The sequence below is a fragment of the Metopolophium dirhodum genome, chromosome 6, assembly GCF_019925205.1.
Source record: "Metopolophium dirhodum isolate CAU chromosome 6, ASM1992520v1, whole genome shotgun sequence".
In the NCBI taxonomy this organism is placed as follows: Eukaryota; Metazoa; Arthropoda; class Insecta; order Hemiptera; family Aphididae; genus Metopolophium; species Metopolophium dirhodum.
The window spans coordinates 9,558,548-9,579,922 of record NC_083565.1 but is presented as its reverse complement, the minus strand read 5'-3'; the positions used below and the strand labels follow the sequence as shown (position 1 = coordinate 9,579,922).

Below are 21,375 nucleotides of genomic sequence, written 5' to 3'. Positions count from 1 at the left end.
TCAGAAGTCAGAACCTCAAAAAATTGATATGAAATCAAAGACGTTTCACTTTTGATTTTCGTCATGGATGTTGTAGATGTAGATGATAACATGATAATCATGATAATTTTTAGATCTTATTTGTCATGATGATAGTAAAATTAATAACATAACAATAATTAATAATTATTAATATTTTATTCATGAAGAGTGAAGGCTAGAATCATTGTTAATATAAATATTGTTATATTATTGTTCTATGGTTCTATGCTAGAATCAATCCATATTGACTAGATTAGAATTTATTACCTGCTGTCCTGTCCTATCAACTTACAAAGCTACAACCGTTCATAGACCTTGATTATATACCATATTATTATAAAAGTAGATTTATATATATATATATATATTCTATGGTTAGAAACTTAAAACTAACTGTTCTGCATAGCTGCATAATATTGTTATTATTTGTATTATTAAATTTGAGTAAATTCTGAAATTTCGATCTGACGGTTCACATATTACATTTTAAATTTATACGTTTCCGATTCTTTGTCCTTATTAATTATTTTTTGTTCATTACGGATACCCAACCACCGAACGTGTAATGGCCGACAACACTAGTGAATTGGACGAAACTCCGAGCATCGAGTGCTTTCAGAACTACACCGCGCCCGAGGTGTTCATACAGGGCATCGCTGGCATCGTAAACCAGGAAGATGTCGAGTCCATGATCATTGCCCAAAAAGAAATGTAAACCATTAACACAACCTCAAAACCTAGAGTTGTTTAATTCTTCTGATTGTGTGTGTGTCTCTGATTTAAGGTTGCAGCGTTTTGAAAAGACCAATGAAATGCTCACCAACTGCAATTCGTTGTCCATGAGTCACCTGAAAACCACAAGTCAGGATCTAAAGAAACACACGCAAATGTTGGCAGAGTTACGCAAAGACTTGGACAGTACATTTAAGAGGATAGCCACTATTAGGTCCAAGATTAAAGTCCAACATCCAGACTTACAGAAAAGTAAAAATTATAATATTGTGGTAAATCACTAGCTTAGAGTGTATGTCTTAATATTATTGTTATCGATGAATTATAGGTATTTTAGAAGAAAAGCAAAAAGAGCTGGAACAAAAGACTGTAGATAGTTCATCTAGCGGTAGCGCAAGTACTGCTTCTCCATATAATTCTGACACAAATTAAAATACATTTTTTATTCCATCAAAAATGTGTATGTCATGATCTCAATAAATTTACCATAACAATTTTAATGTATCCAGTATCATTGTATATAATATATTATGCTCATTATTTATTTAAAATATGAAACATATTTTGTTAAATGTATGGTCTTCGTTCAAAATAAAATGTTCATTGTATGTATATCACTGAAGTAGGTACATAATCTTAAGTCTAAAAATGTGTAATTTGTATAACATGGATAATTATTAATAATTAATACTGTCATCTACGAGAATCAAGTATTTTAATTTAATTATTAATTTTGATACCTATATATTTATTATATTATAGTTTAAAATGTAAAATTTAACAATTTTAATCTTTTTTTGAAAAATTTTAATGTGTAAATTTAAAATGTATCATTCAACACCACGGATATCTAATGAGTAGTGACTTATACATAACCGTGGTATTGAATAAATATAATATTCTTCTACAAATTTGATCGGCCCTTAACTTCTCTTATTTCAAACTTTAATATATATGCATGTACAAAAAATTATTTGATATTTTTATTATATTTATATTTTACCTTCATTGTAGCTTGATTAACTGATGTACATATCAATTTTTTTTCGGTAACCTATACAATTTATAATATATACATGTAAAATTTACACCATTGTAATTGGGCCACTGGTCGTAAGATATTTAAAATATATTTAAGGTTATGTAATACCCCTAAATAATTTATATTATGTATTTGCAAAATGTTTGACAAGTACTTCAAGTTTTATAAATACATTTTAGTTAAAATATACAAATTAACTGAGTAAATATTTTAGTAAGTTAAATGAATAACAAACATTATGTCATAGTGTATACTCTAGTAAATTATTTAAGTATTTTTTAATTAAACTATTTTTCAAAACATTTTCATTAAATTATTAATTTTGACCTTTTTAATTTCAACGCCAAGGCAACATACATTGCTACTATAATGTAGTACACACAGTAATTTCAATAGCATTACACTAATTATTACCAAGGAAGAACCTGTGATGGAAATACAAAAATAAAAAGTATATGCAACTATGTAATGCATCATAAGATAGGTCCAGAGCAAAAAAATATTTGTCGGAAACATGTTTCCGACAATTAAAGTATCCTAGGTTTGGATACGGCTATATTCAAATTATTTTCAAATCACAAAAATTGATCCAGAATATTGGTACCAAGGGAACAAATTTAAGTATTAACTAGAACATTATTTAGTCTTAAACATTATATTTCTGTAATAATGAATACATAAAAAAAAAACAAATACAAATTTTTGTCAACATATTATAAAGCAAAATAAAATAATGATAACCAGTATAATTATAATATTATATTGGGAGTATAATCAGTCTTTTATAATAAAAATAAAATAAATAATACATATTGCCACACATCGTGCGATGGGATATTGAAATGGGATGTTATAATAAAATCATTGCATCTATGACGTGACCATAGCAGTCGTTATTTTATTCTCTCACTAAACACTTAAAATGGTATAAGGATTTGTGTGATATGTAGGTAAGTATAAGGTATGGAGGATTGGGAATATTTTCACTATTAATACTGAACAATTGTAATTTGTTTAGACTTTATATTTTCTCCTTAGTGTACTCAAACTCCACTCAGTAACTCCTTGTTCGGCCAAATCTTGCTGACCAGACTTGAGGCTCTCCTCTAGTTTGTTGAACAGATTACACAACGTGTCCAACTCGGTTGAACTCAAAAACTCAATGGCCAATTCAAATCTAAAGAAAAAGAAAGAAAATGAATAAAGTAGGTACGTACTATAATATTATTGGGTTTGAGCTGTGGTAGGCTTACCTTTTCGTTCCGGTGATCACATCTAAAAGTCTGGTGACCGCGACAATGTCGGGGACACTATTTGATGGGAATATGAGTAGTGTTTCGAGCAGTTCGACCAAAACAGAGGGAGGTATCTCTTCGGTGTGAAACGTGGCGGCCACATTTTCAGCACCATGTAGGCTCAAGTACTTGTACCTGTGTTTGGCCGTGCTGAGACGGCGGAAACTCAGAATAAACTCTTGAACTATCGGAGAGCAAGCGCTCGGTATGTTATCCTTGATGTCAACGTCGGCGACCTAACGGAAGGAAAGAGAAACAGTCGGCATGTAACATAGCACGGAGTCACCAATTGACATTATTATTGAATAGGCACTCACTGCGAAATCAGAACTCTGTTGCTTGCTGTCTTGCATGTTGTGGGCTGTCACTATGTTGTTCCACACTGCCGGTGGGTGGCTCTTACACTCAATTTCTTTCTTGGTCAGTGGACGCAGATGAGCTGCCTTGACAATGTCACTGTAAAAAGTGGCATTCGTTGAAAATTTATGTCTGGTCAGTGTCTGGTGTAGGGCAGCCACCGTGGACCAGAAGCCCTCAGCTTACCTGAACTCTTGGTAAGTGGACACGCTCTTCACGGCCCTCAGCTTGGCGTCGTTCTGTTGCCAGTAACGCACGTCTTTCTCTACATTGTCGATCAGTTCATCTTCGAGGCTCTTGAAATCCGCAGACGAACCCATTAGTGGCCGGACGGGGGGAGTGTTGGGGAGATGGCGGTCGGCGCTCGAGGGGTACCTCTACTGTACCGCGGACACGGTGTGCACCGAAACTTTCGTTTGATGTGTTTTTTTCTTTCTTTTCACTCGATAATAAAATGACTACCGTCTGAGTCCGCCTGCCACCACCAGCACACGGCAGCAGCTATCTATTTAGGTATATCACTTCACACTTGTCGAAATCTGATTAAAGCTTTCCCCGTCTCGCCGTTTGTTTTCTCCATGAGCTGCTCGTTGCGAACGTACGGGGTGGTGTGCTCGGGCGGGCTGCGCGGCGTTGGGTGTTGTTTACGTCGGCGGCCCCGTCGCCATGCCGACCGCGGCCAGGGAGCAGCGCCAGCCAGGGGGGACAAGTGGTTGGTGGGTGCTGCTATCCGGGGTCTATGGTATCGGGATCAAAAAACCAACGGGCATTTCGGCCCGGGAAAACAGAGTACCCGCGGTGCTTGATACTGTCTGCAGGTGGTGAGGCTCGTCATATTATACTCATAACTCGTATATTATGTTGTAATATGTATACCAAGTTATATAGATTCTGATAATTATTGTGGATTTAACTCATTATTTTTTCTTAATTTCCACTAATAACAACTTGTGAGAAACGTTGTATTTTATGGTGCATAAAAATTTCTAATAACCTATACATTCAGTAAAAATTGCATGTACTTACCTATCTAATTTTTTATTATTTACCTACACCAAAAACCAATGTTTTGCGTAAAAATTCCTGTTTATCCTTAATTATTTTTTTTGTCTTTCCAGACGCTTTGTGAAATACTAGGAGTTTTTTTTGACCTCCTCAATGCGCCGACTAGGTACATTCACTTTCCCACCGGAAAAGTTAAGTACTGAAGTTTAAGTTTAAGTTTTTAATCGGTTTAGGTACTATAATATACGATTTTATAATATTTTAGTATTAAACTATTACCTACCTAACTATATAATATACTGTTGGCTCTTCTGTCCACAGTATCGGTGAATAATTATTGGTCTTAATACCGGTGTGCGGTTCTAAATAGTATAAACGATAATGTGATTTTAGATAAATGTGTGCGTTATTGGTAAATAATAAATATCAGTGTGTGCTGTGTTCAACGGGCATAATTTTGGGAAAACTGTGTGGAATTGACGTGTAAAAGTGTGTGGTTTTGAAAACTATTGGCAATTTAATATGTTGACCTCCCGAATGCACCAACTAGATTCACTTTCCCGTCGAACAAGATACTGTTGACGAAAATCTAAGCGGTTTAAGTTCCCCAAACGGTGTTGACAGACACAAAAAAAAACACACATCATTGTAAAATCAATACATTCATCGCTCCATTAGAATCTAAAAATAATTATTAGACTATAATATAGTGCTTAATTCATTTAATATTGAACAAAAACGAACCGTGCCTACATGATATTATAATAATTTATTATGTACTTATATGTTTGAATTTATTAGAACAATTCCCAAACTGAAGACGTTCCTATAAGCCTAAAGATATCCATCTACATAATATTAATATAAGTTGAAAAACGTGTATATTTAAAAATTGTTTAGTATTATATTTATCTAATAAATTAATTTTCTTTAGCATTCCGCAAGAATGAACATTGTGGTCAAATAGCCTACAGAAGTTATTCGAAGGATGTCGATTCGCTTTTGAACAGCCGTTTAATATCAGCTGATGTGCGGAAGTTTATTATTGGACCGGACATAAAACGATAACATATTTAATAATATATTAGATGTTAAGGGTCCCGATGCCAGTTTTTCAAATTTTCCACAATTCTTTAAAATTTGAAAATTAAATTTTATATTTTAGTTGCCACCTTAATTATAAGACTTTTCCACTAATCTATACTACCCGATACCTATTTAGGGGGGGGGGGGGGGTCGATAGGGTGTATTATATCGAAAAAAATTACTACGGGAATAACTCTCAAGCTTTGTAGAATTGTCGGATTTTGGTGACTATTTTTTAATCTGAAAGAAGAAGACTTCCTACAGCCCGCACCGATCTCTGATTTAGTATTTTATTTCAAATAATTATAATAAAAAATTTGTAAAAAATGCTTTTTATCTTGTATTTTTTTAGACATATTATAAAGTTTGAGAATAAAATATTGAAAAACACAGATCAAGGCGGGCTGTAGAATATTTCCCTCTGCCAAATAAAAAAAAAAATTATGAAATTTAGTTGATTTTACAAGGCGGTATCGTTATTCCCGCGGAGTATATTTTTGAGGAAAATATGGCATCTGCACCAACAATATGTTTGTTTATGTACACGTCACTATGGATTTTAGTACTCTAATTTTAGTAGTCTTAAATGCAACTCTGTTGCCAATTTATATATTATATTCAGCTATTTTTCTTACCAACTCCAAAATTGTATCTATTAAAATAAACGATTCACCCCTGTGGCCACATGTCTGCACCTTTATGGCTTTATATCACCATGAATTGCTGGCGGACAAACAGCTTCAATTGTACTCTATAATGCCAATTAGTATCTGCGGCTTAGTAATGTCTCAGTCATAGTAATACTGACTATACATTGTAATAGACTAGATTTATAATAACTATTGTTTATCATAGTAATATCTACTGCAAATTGTAAAGGACTGAATTTATAATAATTACTGTTTAATAAAATGTTGAGAATTAAAATAATACCTATCTTATTGATGAATGATACTGGTATTTGTTGGTATAATAATACGTAACCTAATAAATTATTTTGCAATCCGTTAGCGAATTATAATCATTTGATAGTTAAATAAAACTACATACCTAAAATATTATAATATTATGATTATTACTAGAGCCCGGATGTTAATGACCAAAATGTCATTAAAATATGCTAAAATATGCATTTAAATATACCAAAAATATACCTATTTTTCAACAAATATATGCAAAAATGAAAAAATATACGCAAAAAAGGTGTTAATATTAATTCAAAATAAATTATGAACACTATTAAATGTATAATAAATATTATATCTATTTTAAACAATTACATAAAATGGGATAATAGTGATTCAGAATAACTTTTATTTTAAATGATTTTAAAATAACTTCATTGCAAAATACATAAAAAAAATAAAATACTATAAATTAAAATACATATTAGGCAGTAAAAAGTGTTATGTTTATATTATATTTAAATATTTTTAATTCCACCATTTATATGCTCAAAAATGTCAAATATGCAAAAAAAAGTTTGCCTATTTCTAATATAGACTTCAAGAATCAAATATATATCTCACTCCGGTGTAATTCTGGCTGCGCGAAAAAAATATGCTAAGTCATAAACATCCGAGCTCTAATTATTACATAAATTAACATAATTTGTTTACCGAACCGAGAAGATATAAATATTTAATGATTTTTCAATTTTTTTGAAATATTATTATTTTTAATTAGTAAGGTCGATCCAATCGTAAAAAATACTTCAAATTCAAAAAACATAAACATTTTTTAAAAATAAGGATTTTTTAAATAAGTACTTACTATAATATAGTTGAAATCTAAATATTATTTTAAAACTTTATTGCTTAATACTTTTCAAATTAATGAGTTTTACTTCGATAAAACCATAAAAAAATAAAACACTTGGCTTAGCTTAGCTTACAATCAAAAGTTTTCTAAGAACCAAATTTAGAAATTGTCTATTTTGAAATTTGAATTTGAAGTGTTTGAAGTTTGAATTTTGAAAAAACTAGTCCAAATCACCAAAACCATTTTAAGTTAGAAATGTATAAACATTTTTTTATTTTTATCTAAGGTTTTAAAATTCAAATCAAGGTTCTTCATAAGTTATTATAATTGCAGTTTGAAAAGACGTATGTCTTATGAATTATGATATTGTGATAATTTTTCCGTACATTTTTATTGGCCTCCCTACCCTTCGATTTATATTATATTAACTTCGATCATTTTAAAACTATTCAATGTCACTTTGCTCAAGTATTATTATGTATATTCAAATTTTTGTATGCTGTAACTTATAAGCATTAATTGTTGACTATCCACTTGTTCAAAGACAATAAAAAACCAATCAATGTAGTTAGGTCTTTCATTATTCTAATTTATATGTTATAATTTTTATACAATTTTTAACTCGAGGAAAATTTTAACGTAATCTTACAAAATAATATTTATGTTTCTGGTCGTAGTCAGATACGATAGAAGTGTACATTTATTACACAGAGCACGGTCTTGATACAGAGTAATCCAAGTTAAAAACAAATTATATAGAACACAAGAGAGTACACAAAAGGTATTGTGTACACCGTGCAGTCATCGTTAAAGTTGTACAGATGATCTCTTTATATGCATTTAATATATTATGAGGACATTCATATAAATTGCTATTCGTTCTGTTTTAAAATATATTTCAGTCATGGCCGTTATAGGTACATAAGACACACAATAACGTGCTAAAATATTAAATTGGCATATAGGTATACTGGTATACTATAATATGGTACCTACCTACCTATAGTGCCTACGATATAGTAGACGCTTTTTTCTATATAGGTATTCGTAGGTAGCAGTGCCGTATTACTTTTATATAGGGGGGGAGGGGGATAAAATCTGTAGAAAAAATCTTAATTTATCACCTATGTAAGTTCGATATACTACGATAAAAGCGTATATAAGGGCATTTCACCACCATGCATTTTTTTAACGATACGGACTCTTACCAGGGTAGGACGTTCCAACCACAAATTCAAATTACTTGGTGGATATGCCTGTGTTTTTTTAGTTACATATACTCCATACTTACTCTATAGTGTGCTGAGTTTAAAATGTAATAGATACAAATTATCAACTACCCATACACTGAATTATGAATTAAATTGTAAATATATAAATAATTGGTTCAATATAAATTTATAACTCATTTATATTGAATCAATATAAATATGAATTAAAAAATCGTATTTAAGACACTTTATTTCAAAACGTTTATAATATATAGAATAGGCACTAGCTGATCTCGCGCACTTCGTTGCCCGTAAAAAATTACAACTCTTAAAAATATTGTGATAGTTCAACTCTTTTTGGGAGTAACTCGCTGCGCAGGATGTACAACTCAGCCACTTTGGTAGGCAATATGTGCGAAAATTCGATTTGATGCATTGCTTGTACCTGATGTGCCGAATAACCAATGGTAACCAATAGTAAATAAATACTAATTTCTACTAATTGTTTCTCCATTAACCGATAGCAATCATTTATAAACAAAAATGTCCATCGTAAATCTCAAAATCCTTGTTTGAGTATACATTCCTTGATTGCAGGGCCAACTGGATCCAGTTATGAATTTAAACCATTCAATGACCCACTCAAGCACACACAAAACAATTTCATCAAAATCGGTGCAGCCGTTTAGGAGTACCTAGTTTCAATACTTAGGTACACACGGACAGAAGAAATATATTATATATTAAGAAGATAATTATACATATTACTCTTACAATAATTCAATTTCCTTTTATTTTCGGATAATTTTTATATTACCTATTGAGAAGTAAAAGAAATTTTGTTTGCACTGCTATTACAGCAAGACCATTACGGTAAAAGAATTAAAAACCTATAAATATATAGGAATTTTGAGCTGCTTGCGATAGAAATGTTATTTATCGAAAAATGTTTAACTACAATAAAGCGTACTCGGTAGACCAGTGTAAATTTGATTACAAATGTAAATTTACCAGATTCAACTTTGGTATACCTTCGTCTACACCATGGCTGTAGAAAGTACTATGGTCACAGAGTTATTCTCATATATATTATTATTAAGTTATATTTTTGTAATCTGTGGTAGGTAGGTATGGCTGAGCCATATAATTCATAGTATTATGATATTATACTTTAAAGTTAAAAAATATCAAAAACTATACTATACGTATTCAGTTGTAGTTATTATATTATTAATATTATATATACGGAAATGAGTTATAGTAGTAATAATAATAATAATAATAATAATAATAATAATAATAATAATAATAATAAACACAATAATAATAATAAAAGAACACTTTTACGATTTAAATTTTTTAAATATTTGTACGTTTAAACATAAGGTTATGTTATGTAATTTGTATACCTACCACACTTATAATATCAGAATATCGGAGACAATAAAGTAAAATCACACGAATGGTTATTTTCAACATTTAATACTATTCACTAAAATCATGACTAATGTATAATATTAATAAGATAAAAATGAATACACTTATAATCATATTATTATTGGGCTATGATGATAGCTGGCAAAAAGTAGCGTATTAAATACATTTTAATTATTTTAGTAGGTATGGATCTATTATATTATAATATAACAGCATCTATGCATGCTATAAAAATAATTATTATGATTATTGTTTTACATTTATCTCTGGAAGAGATCATTTTTTTTTTTTTTTTTAGTTATTAATTAAAACGAAAATTGAAAGACAAAAGTGCAAGTATAGTGCATCAAGAATGAAATCGAGAAGTCCTCAGCCATTTACCTAATATTATATAATATAATATTATTATGGAATGGAAATTATTGCTTCCGAGTTACAATGATAATAATAACAAAACAAAACAAAATAGTATAATATTCCTACAGTTAAAATTTAAAACAACAAACGTACTTAAGTTTAGTTAGTAATAATATCAAAATAACAACAAATGCATACGAATCTCGTCACGGAATTACGCAATATTGTGCACGATTACTTATTATTATTATTATTATTTTTCTGCAGACGACTTGTACGAATTTTTGAACAGTTATTCCTTTTTAGCGGCAGAGTCGTCCTCCTGGTTGTGCTTTGCCAGTGCGAGGAGTATCATTGTCAACTCTTTCCTGTTTATTTTCCCGTCGTCGTTGTAATCCACCCCTCGCAGTATAGTTTCCTCGAAGTCTTGCAAGTCGTCGGCGTCATAATCCTACAAAACCAACAGTGAGTAATTATAACATTCTGCAGTTTACCTCACTCTGGTACGTATATAATATTATAACAACACGCGTCATAACACATACAATACACCGGCGATGACAATTTCACTAAGTCTACACATGAGTTCTATATTGGTATAAGAGGTAGATAGGCATATTATATAGGAGCCTATATATATACGCGTGCAAAACTGAAGAGTTTATGTAATATTATTGTTACGAGAAACTTGCGATATGCCTCATCTCACCAGGAGTACTATGCGTATGTATATATGCATAGCACGTGTAGACACAGGCACGTATTAATATTATAATATTATAAAATAACAGACCTTTTTAACCAGCTCGAGCAGATCCTTTAGAAAGCCGCGTAGTTCCTCGTTCTCAATCGTGCCATTGTTATCCTGCGAATAATCACGAGTATATTATACTATATTATAAAATATATTATTATATAGGTGCCATATTAGACTCTTAATTTCAGATCACTCGCGCCACGGTATAATACAATACTATACTATATAATAATATTAAAATGTCTATAACTTAAAAACTAAACAATACACGTTAGTTAACGCAAGAGCGCACTCGAGTCCTTATCCATTCTTATCGTGTTCATATTATAATCGCATTATAATAATATATATATATAAGCGAAAAAGGATTCACCAGAGTTAAGACCATATTATTATTGTTAAACGACTAGAATTAAATATTGTAATAGTAAAACGCTTGGACTTATAGCGTCTTACTGCAGAGGATGATCTGACCAGCACTGCCATACTTATTATCCATCTCAATATTCACATATTCGTACAAAAAGTGACATATTATTATAGTAAAGACTGCAGTAAAGTTCTTAAGTTATTAGAGATTCAAACAATTCGTGTGCAGTTATGTGTAAATCACGAGACCAAACAATACAATATAATATTATATAAGTAGACGAAAATAATGTTTTTAGTTATCATATAATATAATAGTATTTTTTTTTTAATACTGGTACTGGTATTATTCTCTGACGGTTATAATTTATAATTAATTAAATGGTTTTAAAACGTCCCATTTTATGTAAAAAGTTTGTCAAATAACTTAGTGATAAATTGTAATATTAATTAATTGATTATGTATAATATTATAATTTATATATGTACTTTTTACTTTGATAATCTTAGCTAAACATTTAATTAACTCCGTAATTTATTTAATATTTATCATAAAATCGTGTTGACTGACACAATTCATAAGATTTTTTTGAAGTCTTACGTGGGTCCTGTGTAGTAATAAATAGGTAAAATATTATATGTTTTTAAAGTTTTCACGAAATAATTTCGTAGAAGTCATTTCAGTAAAATCAACTTGTAAATATAAACAAATAAGTTCTGAGTACAAATTAAAATCAGTTTTAATATATAACCCGTAAGGTATAATATTCGTGTTTATAGTTTGAGATGTATATAAATAATTACATCAAAAAGCATTAAATACGTTAAATACCTATGTAAATATTATAATGTATAACAAGTTACAAGTATAAATTAGTAAAATTATATTATGTTTTCAAATTTATAATATATTATATACGTTCATAATGTAATGCATTTTTGTACTTTTTTTTCGAAACATTTTAATAAATGTAAGCAATCTTGTCTAATGCACGTAAGAAAGTAGTTGTAACTTGTGAGCAACAAAATTGAAATCGTTTTGCGAGAATAAAGTTCGACATAGTTTGAAAATGTTTGCAGGCAATAGGGGATTTTTTTTTATAAAATACATATAAAAATTGTTTATTTTCTTCTTATTATTATTACTGAGGAGTTTTTGTTCGAAGAATAACCAACATAAACCATGACTATTGGAAATATTCTTATCTCTTGTCGCAAAAGTCCATTTGAGTGATATCCGTTTTACAGTACCTACCTACTCAGTTGGTGTAATGTAGTTGTTGCAACGTACGGATTAGATTTAAATATTTATAATGCATACTCGAAAGTGACATAATTTTCATCAGAAAATCATATATATAAGAATCATGAAATAACTGGATACAAGCAACATAAAATATACATAATTCGTTACGAAGAAATATGGCCTAAATGGCTTTTATTCTTCTGACTCCATATCGAAATCAGTCACTAAATCAACTTGTCAGGTACTATGCGTACTCTATTCGCTGTCCAAAATATATTCTATCTTTTTCGGTATCATAATTTATAGATAGTTAATGGCTATCGCTTACCTATCTTTTTTTTTCTATCTGTTATTGGATATAATATGCTATAATATAGAGTATATATAATAACATTTATTTTTTGAAATTTCTTATTAACATAACTTTGAATTATGATAATACTATGATAGTATCTGTCAAACAGAACACTGCCGAATCGGCTATATTAACGTTTTTATTAAGATAATCTTAAAATTTAAATATTTGAAAAAAAAATAAAAATATGTATCATATTGACACTGAACATAAATGTATGTAATTTAAGATTTTGTGGGATATAATAACAGAGAAGAAAAAATTCACTTCTTTATTAAAATATAATGTAGAACGAAGGTATATACTATTAAATATTTTTAACGATTGTTTTATGTCTTTCAGCCTTCACAAATAAACGTATCACATAAAAGTCATTAACCTCTTTATAAGACTATGTAATTTATTTTAAAATAAATATTTAAAGAATGGTTTTTCTTACTACTATTATGTCATGTTTTAGTTTTAATAAGAAGCTCGACCGACATTATACAGTTGAATTAACCGTTTAAGTCTTTAAGATGTCTCAAAGGTTACTGAAAATGTGCTATCCCAGTTTATATATTTTTATTAAAAGGTTGAAGCAAAATAAAAAAGTTAAAAGAACAATTTGCTATCTTTATAAAATTCTATGAAAATATGCAGTCACACAAATAACTAATATAAATATATAATATATTTTGTATATGTTATTGGAGAAAACTTTCAAAATAAAAATAAAAATCAATGTTAATAAAATAAAAATAAAAATATTTGGACTCTTGATAGTTGTTATATCCCAGAAAGCAATTTTTTGTAATATAACATTATAGTAACGAATAATATTAGTATAACGTTATTATAATACTATTATAATATTATCATTATAAAATGTTTTCTGGGATCTATATGCGCGTGTTAAAGTACATTTTAAATAATAATATTATATTATATTCTACAAATAATTATTATACACTTAAACTGTTGAAATAAAGCTAAATTTGTTTTAATTCATATTGCGTATACTTACTCGATCATACAACGAAAATACTCTTTCGATATCATCCTTTGTCAGTTTTGTAGCTCCCTGAAATCAATAAATATTTATGAATATACAATAAGTTTTTATATTTATTAAATAACTAATGAATTATACTATGAAAATAAGGGTTAGTTTTAAAGTACCTACATCCTACATATTAATTTCATCTTTATAAAACGTTTGTTCTAAATAATATAATATTAACTTTGATGTTTATAAATATTAAATCATATAGGTAACATGTAATATTAAAAATTATAATTTAAAAAATACTTTTGGCGGTAAATAAAAAATAAATTTTTGAGTATTTCATTTGATAGGTAGTAATTACTTTTTGTTTTATCTTTATCAATATTTAAAAAGTGTATTATTGTAACAAGTAAGTTAGGATTTGACTTATAGTTAGAAAGTAGTACATTCAATCTAATCAAAATTTATTAATTCTATTATATTGAAAGAGTAAATAATATATTATATTATAATAGATTACCTTTATAATTTTAAAATCAGTTTCATAAACTACCTTTTATGTGTATATTATTAACAAAATTACGGCGATGGTGCCAAAATTCAGACATTTAGAGTAAAAATAATTATACTAAGTAAAGGTCGTAGGTATTTATTAAGAGCTATAATCTTTACCTATGTTTATCAGCAATTTGTTTGTGTTGACATTTTGCGTGGCTGAGGATATTTCATTTTGAATAAATTTGGTATTATTTCGTACAACACTATTAATTATAATTTTTTAATGAATACTACAGGTAGGTAGGTACTGTTCATTAGCAAAACATAAGTTGTTGTTGGTGAATTTCACGTTGTGTTTTTTGGACTAAATTAGTGGCGCATGATGTCTGGGAGCACGCGAAATTTAAACCCTTAAAGGTGCGTTAATTATCATCATAATATAGGTTGGAACTTGGATTATTTGGGTTAACATATTATCAGTACTTAAAATATGTGATCTAAGTCAAATCCATGTGTGATTTTTTCAGAAAATGTTGATTCGTCTAAATCAAAGTTCAAAGTTCAAACAAATAGTTTCTGAGTTATTAAAATGTACGCATATTTACTAAGGATAGTAACAATAGGTTCTTAAAAATGGTATTAAAAAATAATAAAATAGATGTAAATAATATTAATCGATCTAGAATTTATGATACCCAGACAATAATTTTTAAAAGTTATAAAATATTGATAGATAATTCTAAATTAATAAAATGTTTAAATAATCATATCGTCGTAGCCGGAAATTCCACAAACCTAAATTATATAACTAAACCTAAATAGTCTTCCAAACAATTTAGTATCATGGACTTATAATAGCTTATGTATATTACCTTTAGCACATAAAGTTAAATATGTAAATCAAAAACTACTCGGTTGAATTTTGATTTAGATACGTTAAAGTTTTCAAAAAAGCCATCGCGGCTTAAATAATTTACATAAGAAAAGGGCGATTGTCGTTTAAAAAAAATAAGTTTGTATCGCCGTATGATGATCCTTACATGGTATAATAAATCAAGGTGTTTGAAAATATGGTCCTTGAGTAGGTAATCTTGAAAATTCCAAACATCAGAATTTGAACAAATACATTAATAAATGAAAAAAAGGGGGTTGCGCGTGTTTGATGAATCACTCTACATAATATGTGATTAATGGTATTTTTGTACGCACCAAGTAACACATCAATAATTAATGGTCATAATATAATATTGACGTGCGTCGAAATGAATGACATAACAATATAAAATTATGCATAATATAATAAGTACGTATAATGTGTGCGACTAATTGACGCGCGTTGACTGATCTCGGCTGATTCACGCTTATTAAAAATGTATACTTTAATACAACAAAAGGCTTTTATTTAGCAATTATAATATATAACAGTGTATAGTACCAAAAAAAAAAAATTGTGAGCGTCCAAGTACAAATTACAATAATCATATAAAGTACCAGTTACCCAATTATTAAATCACATATAAATATATAATTATATCGGATTATGTCTTGTACACTGACAGTATATTATGTTGTTTACCACAGAATTATCCCAAAAATATAAATTTTGAAATCGATGGTTTTTTATAATTGAAAATTTTGGATTAGGTTATTTATGATTTTGCATGTTTTTCTAAGGACCTATAAAATCTATTCTTTTATAAATTATAAATTCGTTTCATGATTTTTATGTTCAAAATATCATAATAATTGTTTGTTCCATGTGTTGCATATTGTCCAATTTTTATCTACCATTGATTTATATTTTGGTTTTGATTATTTTTAAGCACACATTCAACAACAACAAAAAAAAAAACCCATTTTAGTCAAAGTAATTTTATATAAATTGCAACTGAGTTAGATTAATTATATTATACTTATTATAGATTACGAGGTTAGGTTATTTCGTATGTACAAATTATCTGTTTCCCACTATAAGTATCCAAAATCCAAATATTATGTCCGTTGAATTTTATCGGTGAATTTACTACTTACTAGCGTCTAGCAATAAAATAATGTAGATTCACTGTGGAAAAGTTAAAACAAATCATAGTATCATATCATTATTGTTTAATGCAACGCTCTTAATTATATATTTAAGTCATATAATTGTGCAATGTATTATTAATTAATACATTTTTTTCAAGGTATTATTATAAAATAAATGCTTGTTCATATTTGGTTTATTTGCAGAGCATTAAGTACACCCCACTTCTAGACAATGAGTATTACATCTGTTTTCTATCTTCTATTAAGACTATTAATATTAAGGATTATAATCCTCAGTAGGTAGGTACAATTTAATAACTTAGAAAGTAATAGAAACTAATCGACTGAATTTTGATATACGCTTGAACGTATATTATAATATTATACAACGTCGTGCCTACGCGCGACAAAATTAAAAATATATGCCGGTGGGTCACCAGAAATGTTTACGGAAAGACGATTATATTGTTACAGGAGGTAGGTAGAACCTATGATAACAAAAACACATTAACAGTTACGGGCTACAAGACACAGAGAAAAGACCGAAATCGCGAGCATTATAATAATAATAATAATAATAATAATAATATAGTCTAGTCCAGACGGATTTGAATAATATTCCGCGACGACTTATCTCCCGCCACACAGACTGGTCTGCAGGCGGCGTGACGAACGGGAAACTAGGAAATTGAATTATGTTCCGTCCGAAGCTTCGCGTCAAACATAATTTATGAATATAATATGATAATGACGCAGTGGCGATGGTGTCTCGCCGCTGTACGTATAGATAGGTACCGCCTATGCATAAAATAATAATAAAATATCTCTCACCGGATCGATATTATTCTGTCGTTTTATTTTTTTTTTTTTTTTTAAAGAAAAAACGCTAAAACTCTGCGCCGCGTATTGTATACGCGTTTCCGCCTATCATATCCGGACCCGATTCAGTAGCACCCCCCCTCCCCCCTCGACAAACCTGCCCCACCGTCACAACAACACCTTTCGACCTCGCGGCTGTATTTTACAGGTACGTGTATCGGACGTTTCGTGATACCCGCGATCGGGCGCGGGAACGTGGAAAAACGAGAAAAAGACGTGGAATTCCGGCGCTGATGACCTTTACGGTCTCACAATATACATTTATAAAATGTGGGGAACATCTTATATATTTAACATTGTTGCAGCTCGTTTCGGAGACCCAGAAACGTGATAAATATACGTAATACTTGAAATTCATATGCACGCGTGTGTTCAGGGAGTCATTTATCGTCGCAGACATAATATACAATAATAATAATTATTCTTTTTATGACATTTATTCCAAGAGGATAATCGGCCCCTCTGAGAATACCCACGAAGATTCTTAACAATGTTTTTCTTAATATTATGTTAGTTATTTACATAATATACGCGTTGTACATAATATTATTATATAATAAATAGTACCTAATAATAATTTTAGGATGTATGGAAATAAATTAAATAAATTACAATGATAATACTAGCTGTATAGCATCAATCGACTAATACTATTTTCATTAGGTCCACAGTTTGTCACATTAGTCAATTGTGGAGTTTTTGAGGGCACTGATCTGTTGGTTTTTATTGCTGTTGCTCGATTGATATATAAGTATAAGTACTTAATCTTAAAAGATTTCATAACGAAAAATGGATTCTCCAAGATACTTGTAAAGTATTTAAGTATCTATTATTCTATTATATATAGACGAAAGACTTATGTTCTCGTATCCGTACCAAAAATCTGGGCGTAAATCGAGTCTTATTTTTTTATGAGCGTTTGAAGTGAGTATACTTTGTTCATTGTTGTAAATCGTCAAGTTTAGCCTAAACTATAATGCCGAAATCGCTTGTTACGGACGTCTGAATTTCAAATTATGACAAAATTGGATTTTCACACGATTTTTCATCAAACGAAGTTATTCGTATAAATTTGAAATATTCCACAATCACTATTAAATTATTATTTTCTATACACATTGAAATCAAACAATTATTAACGCTAATTTTAAGTTATATTAATAAGAATATTAATTTTTTTGGTTTGGAAACATTATATGTGTAGTGTACAATGTACAGTGTACAGTGTGTTCATAGTATTGTGTCGTAGGTCTATGTATACAGTACGTGTTTCTAACCTTTGTATTCTCACGGACGTATTATATGCGCATAATAATATAATACATATATTATATCAACGAAACCGACCTTAGGTCGAAGAGGGGTAGTTCGCACGGTATAGTTTTTCGCATACAATAATAATAACCGTATAATATGCGTATTGCTATATAGTACCTATATTATAGTATGTATAATGTATATGTATTATTATTTTCGTTATCGCGGTCGTTTGTTTGCCGGCGTAAGTTAACGGGCAAAATAATACATGTACATACCAGGTATGTCGTAATGTATATATATATATATATGTGCATGTGCATAACTATATATATATATATACAATATACATGTATTTATATAAATCGTACATATTATATTATAGCTACGATGAACTCGTTCGCGCGGGCGCCGTGCGCTATTCTTTTTCTCGTATATTTATTGTTGACACGCGATTACGGTACCTAATTTCGTTGTTGATTTTTTTTCGTACCCGCCCACGCGGTTCGCCCGATGTACGAACCGTGCACACATCAAGTATACGTATAAGACATAATATATATATATATATACGGACTATTATATATAATATGTACTAGGTGATTATTTTATCGAAGAACACTCATTATTTCATAGACCATTGACGTTTTTGATAATAGTTTTTGTCTTACATAATATAGGTACCCACTATTTTAAGTCGTTGCGAAAGGACGTTTTCCATGTTCATATTATGTAGAGTATCTTTCGGAATATTTCATTTTATAAAAACCAATTTCAGACGTGTACGTATACATGTATTTGAATAGTTGTAAGCTTGTAGGTATATAAAGTTAAGTTTATAGCGGAATGGTAGACCAACAAATTGCGGGGTACCTCTGAGCATTGAGCCACTCTGCCAATCCAAACTTTAAATACTTATTACTCGTTAAGTCATAAACTACTCGTCCAAAATTCAAAAAATTCTATTTAACAAATTTATTTTATTTTGCTTTGGAATAAGAATTAAAAATGCATGTTGTCTTAAAAAAAAAGTAAAAACTTCAAAAATGATAAACAATAAAAAATAGCTATATACATTTTATTTTTAAATGTTGTTTTGTAACGACTTAAAATAATGTGACAAAAATATTTTGATAAACGTTAATAGTTTTTGAAACGATAGGTGTTCTTCGAAAAAATAATCACTCGATATAGTATTATATTAGATTAGAGCTTAATACCTATATATATAATTTATAAGTGGGTATATATTATATTATATAAGTTGTATGTTTTAATATAGTGTGCCCTAAGTATTTTATGTAAAATCAAGCATCAATAATATACTTTAATATTTATTATATTTCTATAAAATAAAAAATGGCATTTGTTTATACACTTTTGGGCCGCTAAGAGCTTTCGATATTTTATATGGCTCTCGAATAAAACAGTTAGGGGGCCGTAGGCGTGTAGTAAAAATATTATGCATTAGGTATACTCACTTTGAACACTTGCCGGCACAAAAAGTTCTCCTTTACGGGCAGCAACCTTATCGAGGATAAGGTACAAGATTAGTTTTATACATACACAACTGCTTTGCGCGCTCCGCCGCCATAGCCGGATCGATCGATACCAATTATTGAATTATTATACATCATATCGATGGAAATCGTCGATAATCGCGCCGGCGGCGGCGGCGGAAACACAGAGCGTTTATTATTTATGGTTCATGCTAATAACACGTAACCAAACACTCACTTGGCCATCTCGGAAAGCTGCAATTTCCCATCCTTGTTCGAGTCGAATACTTGCAACTAGAGAATAAACGTGTACAACATTAAAGTATATTATTAGTCGTGTGGCGTGAATAGTGTCGATAAACACGACGATAATATATTGTGTACGCCGTTTCGGGGGCAAAATAAATGTATATAAAAGCAGAGCCCGACAACAAATACACGCGAGATATGCACATAATAACATAGTAAGTTTCAAACGCTACTTTAATTATAAAAACGATGCGTTTGCGTATATATGTATAGTATAAATACCATTGTATCGGTGTATTCGATGAGTTTGTCTTCGGACACGTCATTGATTTTTTTCGCTTCTTTCAGCAAATCCCTTAGAAAGTTCTGAAATCATAACATTAAAATTGAAAAATAAAATATCACGTTGCTATATTATTTTACTTTATACTGTTTTTATGTAATTTTACAGATTTTCAAACTCATTTGGGACGACATTCTTAGAACAAACAAAATCTTATAATATAATATAATATAATATGAGCGAACGAAAAACCCAAAAGCTAATATTTGTCACCACCATAAATAGGACGGTCTTATCTAAATGGTAAATCAAGCTAAAAGCTTCTGATTGGTTGTAATAAAGTGTAGGAACATGTATATACCCATATATACACACTACATTCGTGTGCTGTGTGTCTGTGTTTGAATGTTAAGTGTAATATCATCTTTTGTTTTACGTGAAAGTCAAAAAGTTTCTATTTTTACGTGCAGTTTAGTACATAATATATTCAACATAATACACAAGTATATTATGATATACCTACAGATTTATACTACCAAGCATGATTACCCCCTTATCCTTTTATATTTTCATACAAATATTTTTTTTAAAATAATTTTAACCTTTTAGATTCTGAGTAGAACGATGAATGTATTGATTTTACAATGATGTGTGTTTTTTTTTTTA

At 29.6% G+C, this 21,375-nt stretch overlaps 3 protein-coding genes across 3 annotated transcripts in view; 1 reads left to right on the top strand and 2 right to left on the bottom strand.

Moving 5' to 3' along the window:
- Window positions 1-131: 131 nt before the first annotated feature.
- Window positions 132-2,097, top strand: LOC132946251 (kxDL motif-containing protein CG10681). The gene is made up of 3 exons (XM_061016134.1): window positions 132-732; window positions 806-1,005; window positions 1,082-2,097. Exons 1-3 carry the CDS (start codon window positions 587-589, stop codon window positions 1,183-1,185), a joined length of 450 nt encoding a protein of 149 aa, XP_060872117.1. The 5' UTR covers window positions 132-586; the 3' UTR covers window positions 1,186-2,097.
- Window positions 2,098-2,431: 334 nt separating this feature from the next.
- Window positions 2,432-4,055, bottom strand: LOC132946250 (coiled-coil domain-containing protein 103). The gene is made up of 4 exons (XM_061016133.1): window positions 3,634-4,055; window positions 3,408-3,546; window positions 3,049-3,326; window positions 2,432-2,972 (listed from the first exon to the last, which is right to left on the bottom strand). Exons 1-4 carry the CDS (start codon window positions 3,765-3,767, stop codon window positions 2,810-2,812), a joined length of 714 nt encoding a protein of 237 aa, XP_060872116.1. The 5' UTR covers window positions 3,768-4,055; the 3' UTR covers window positions 2,432-2,809.
- A 5,918-nt stretch (window positions 4,056-9,973) lies between these two features.
- Window positions 9,974-21,375, bottom strand: part of LOC132946756 (calbindin-32) — a 72,473-nt gene continuing 61,071 nt past the window's right edge. Inside the window, exons 7-12 of the mRNA XM_061016816.1 lie at window positions 20,709-20,792; window positions 20,416-20,471; window positions 20,160-20,205; window positions 14,038-14,094; window positions 11,098-11,169; window positions 9,974-10,755 (exon numbers count right to left, since the gene is read on the bottom strand). Coding sequence (XP_060872799.1) covers window positions 10,597-10,755; window positions 11,098-11,169; window positions 14,038-14,094; window positions 20,160-20,205; window positions 20,416-20,471; window positions 20,709-20,792 — 474 coding nt within the window. The 3' untranslated portion in view covers window positions 9,974-10,596. The remainder of the gene's footprint in view (window positions 10,756-11,097; window positions 11,170-14,037; window positions 14,095-20,159; window positions 20,206-20,415; window positions 20,472-20,708; window positions 20,793-21,375) is intronic.

Excerpts from the sequence above, each read along its gene's own strand:
- LOC132946251 (XM_061016134.1), top strand. The coding sequence starts at position 587 with ATGGCCGACAACACTAGTGAATTGGACGAAACTCCGAGCATCGAGTGC. Across the intron at positions 733-805 it reads ATCATTGCCCAAAAAGAAAT|GTTGCAGCGTTTTGAAAAGA; the intron begins GTAAACCATTAA and ends CTCTGATTTAAG. Across the intron at positions 1,006-1,081 it reads ACATCCAGACTTACAGAAAA|GTATTTTAGAAGAAAAGCAA; the intron begins GTAAAAATTATA and ends GATGAATTATAG.
- LOC132946250 (XM_061016133.1), bottom strand. The coding sequence starts at position 3,767 with ATGGGTTCGTCTGCGGATTTCAAGAGCCTCGAAGATGAACTGATCGAC. Across the intron at positions 3,547-3,633 it reads TCCACTTACCAAGAGTTCAG|TGACATTGTCAAGGCAGCTC; the intron begins GTAAGCTGAGGG and ends CACTTTTTACAG. Across the intron at positions 3,327-3,407 it reads AACAGAGTTCTGATTTCGCA|GTCGCCGACGTTGACATCAA; the intron begins GTGAGTGCCTAT and ends TCCTTCCGTTAG.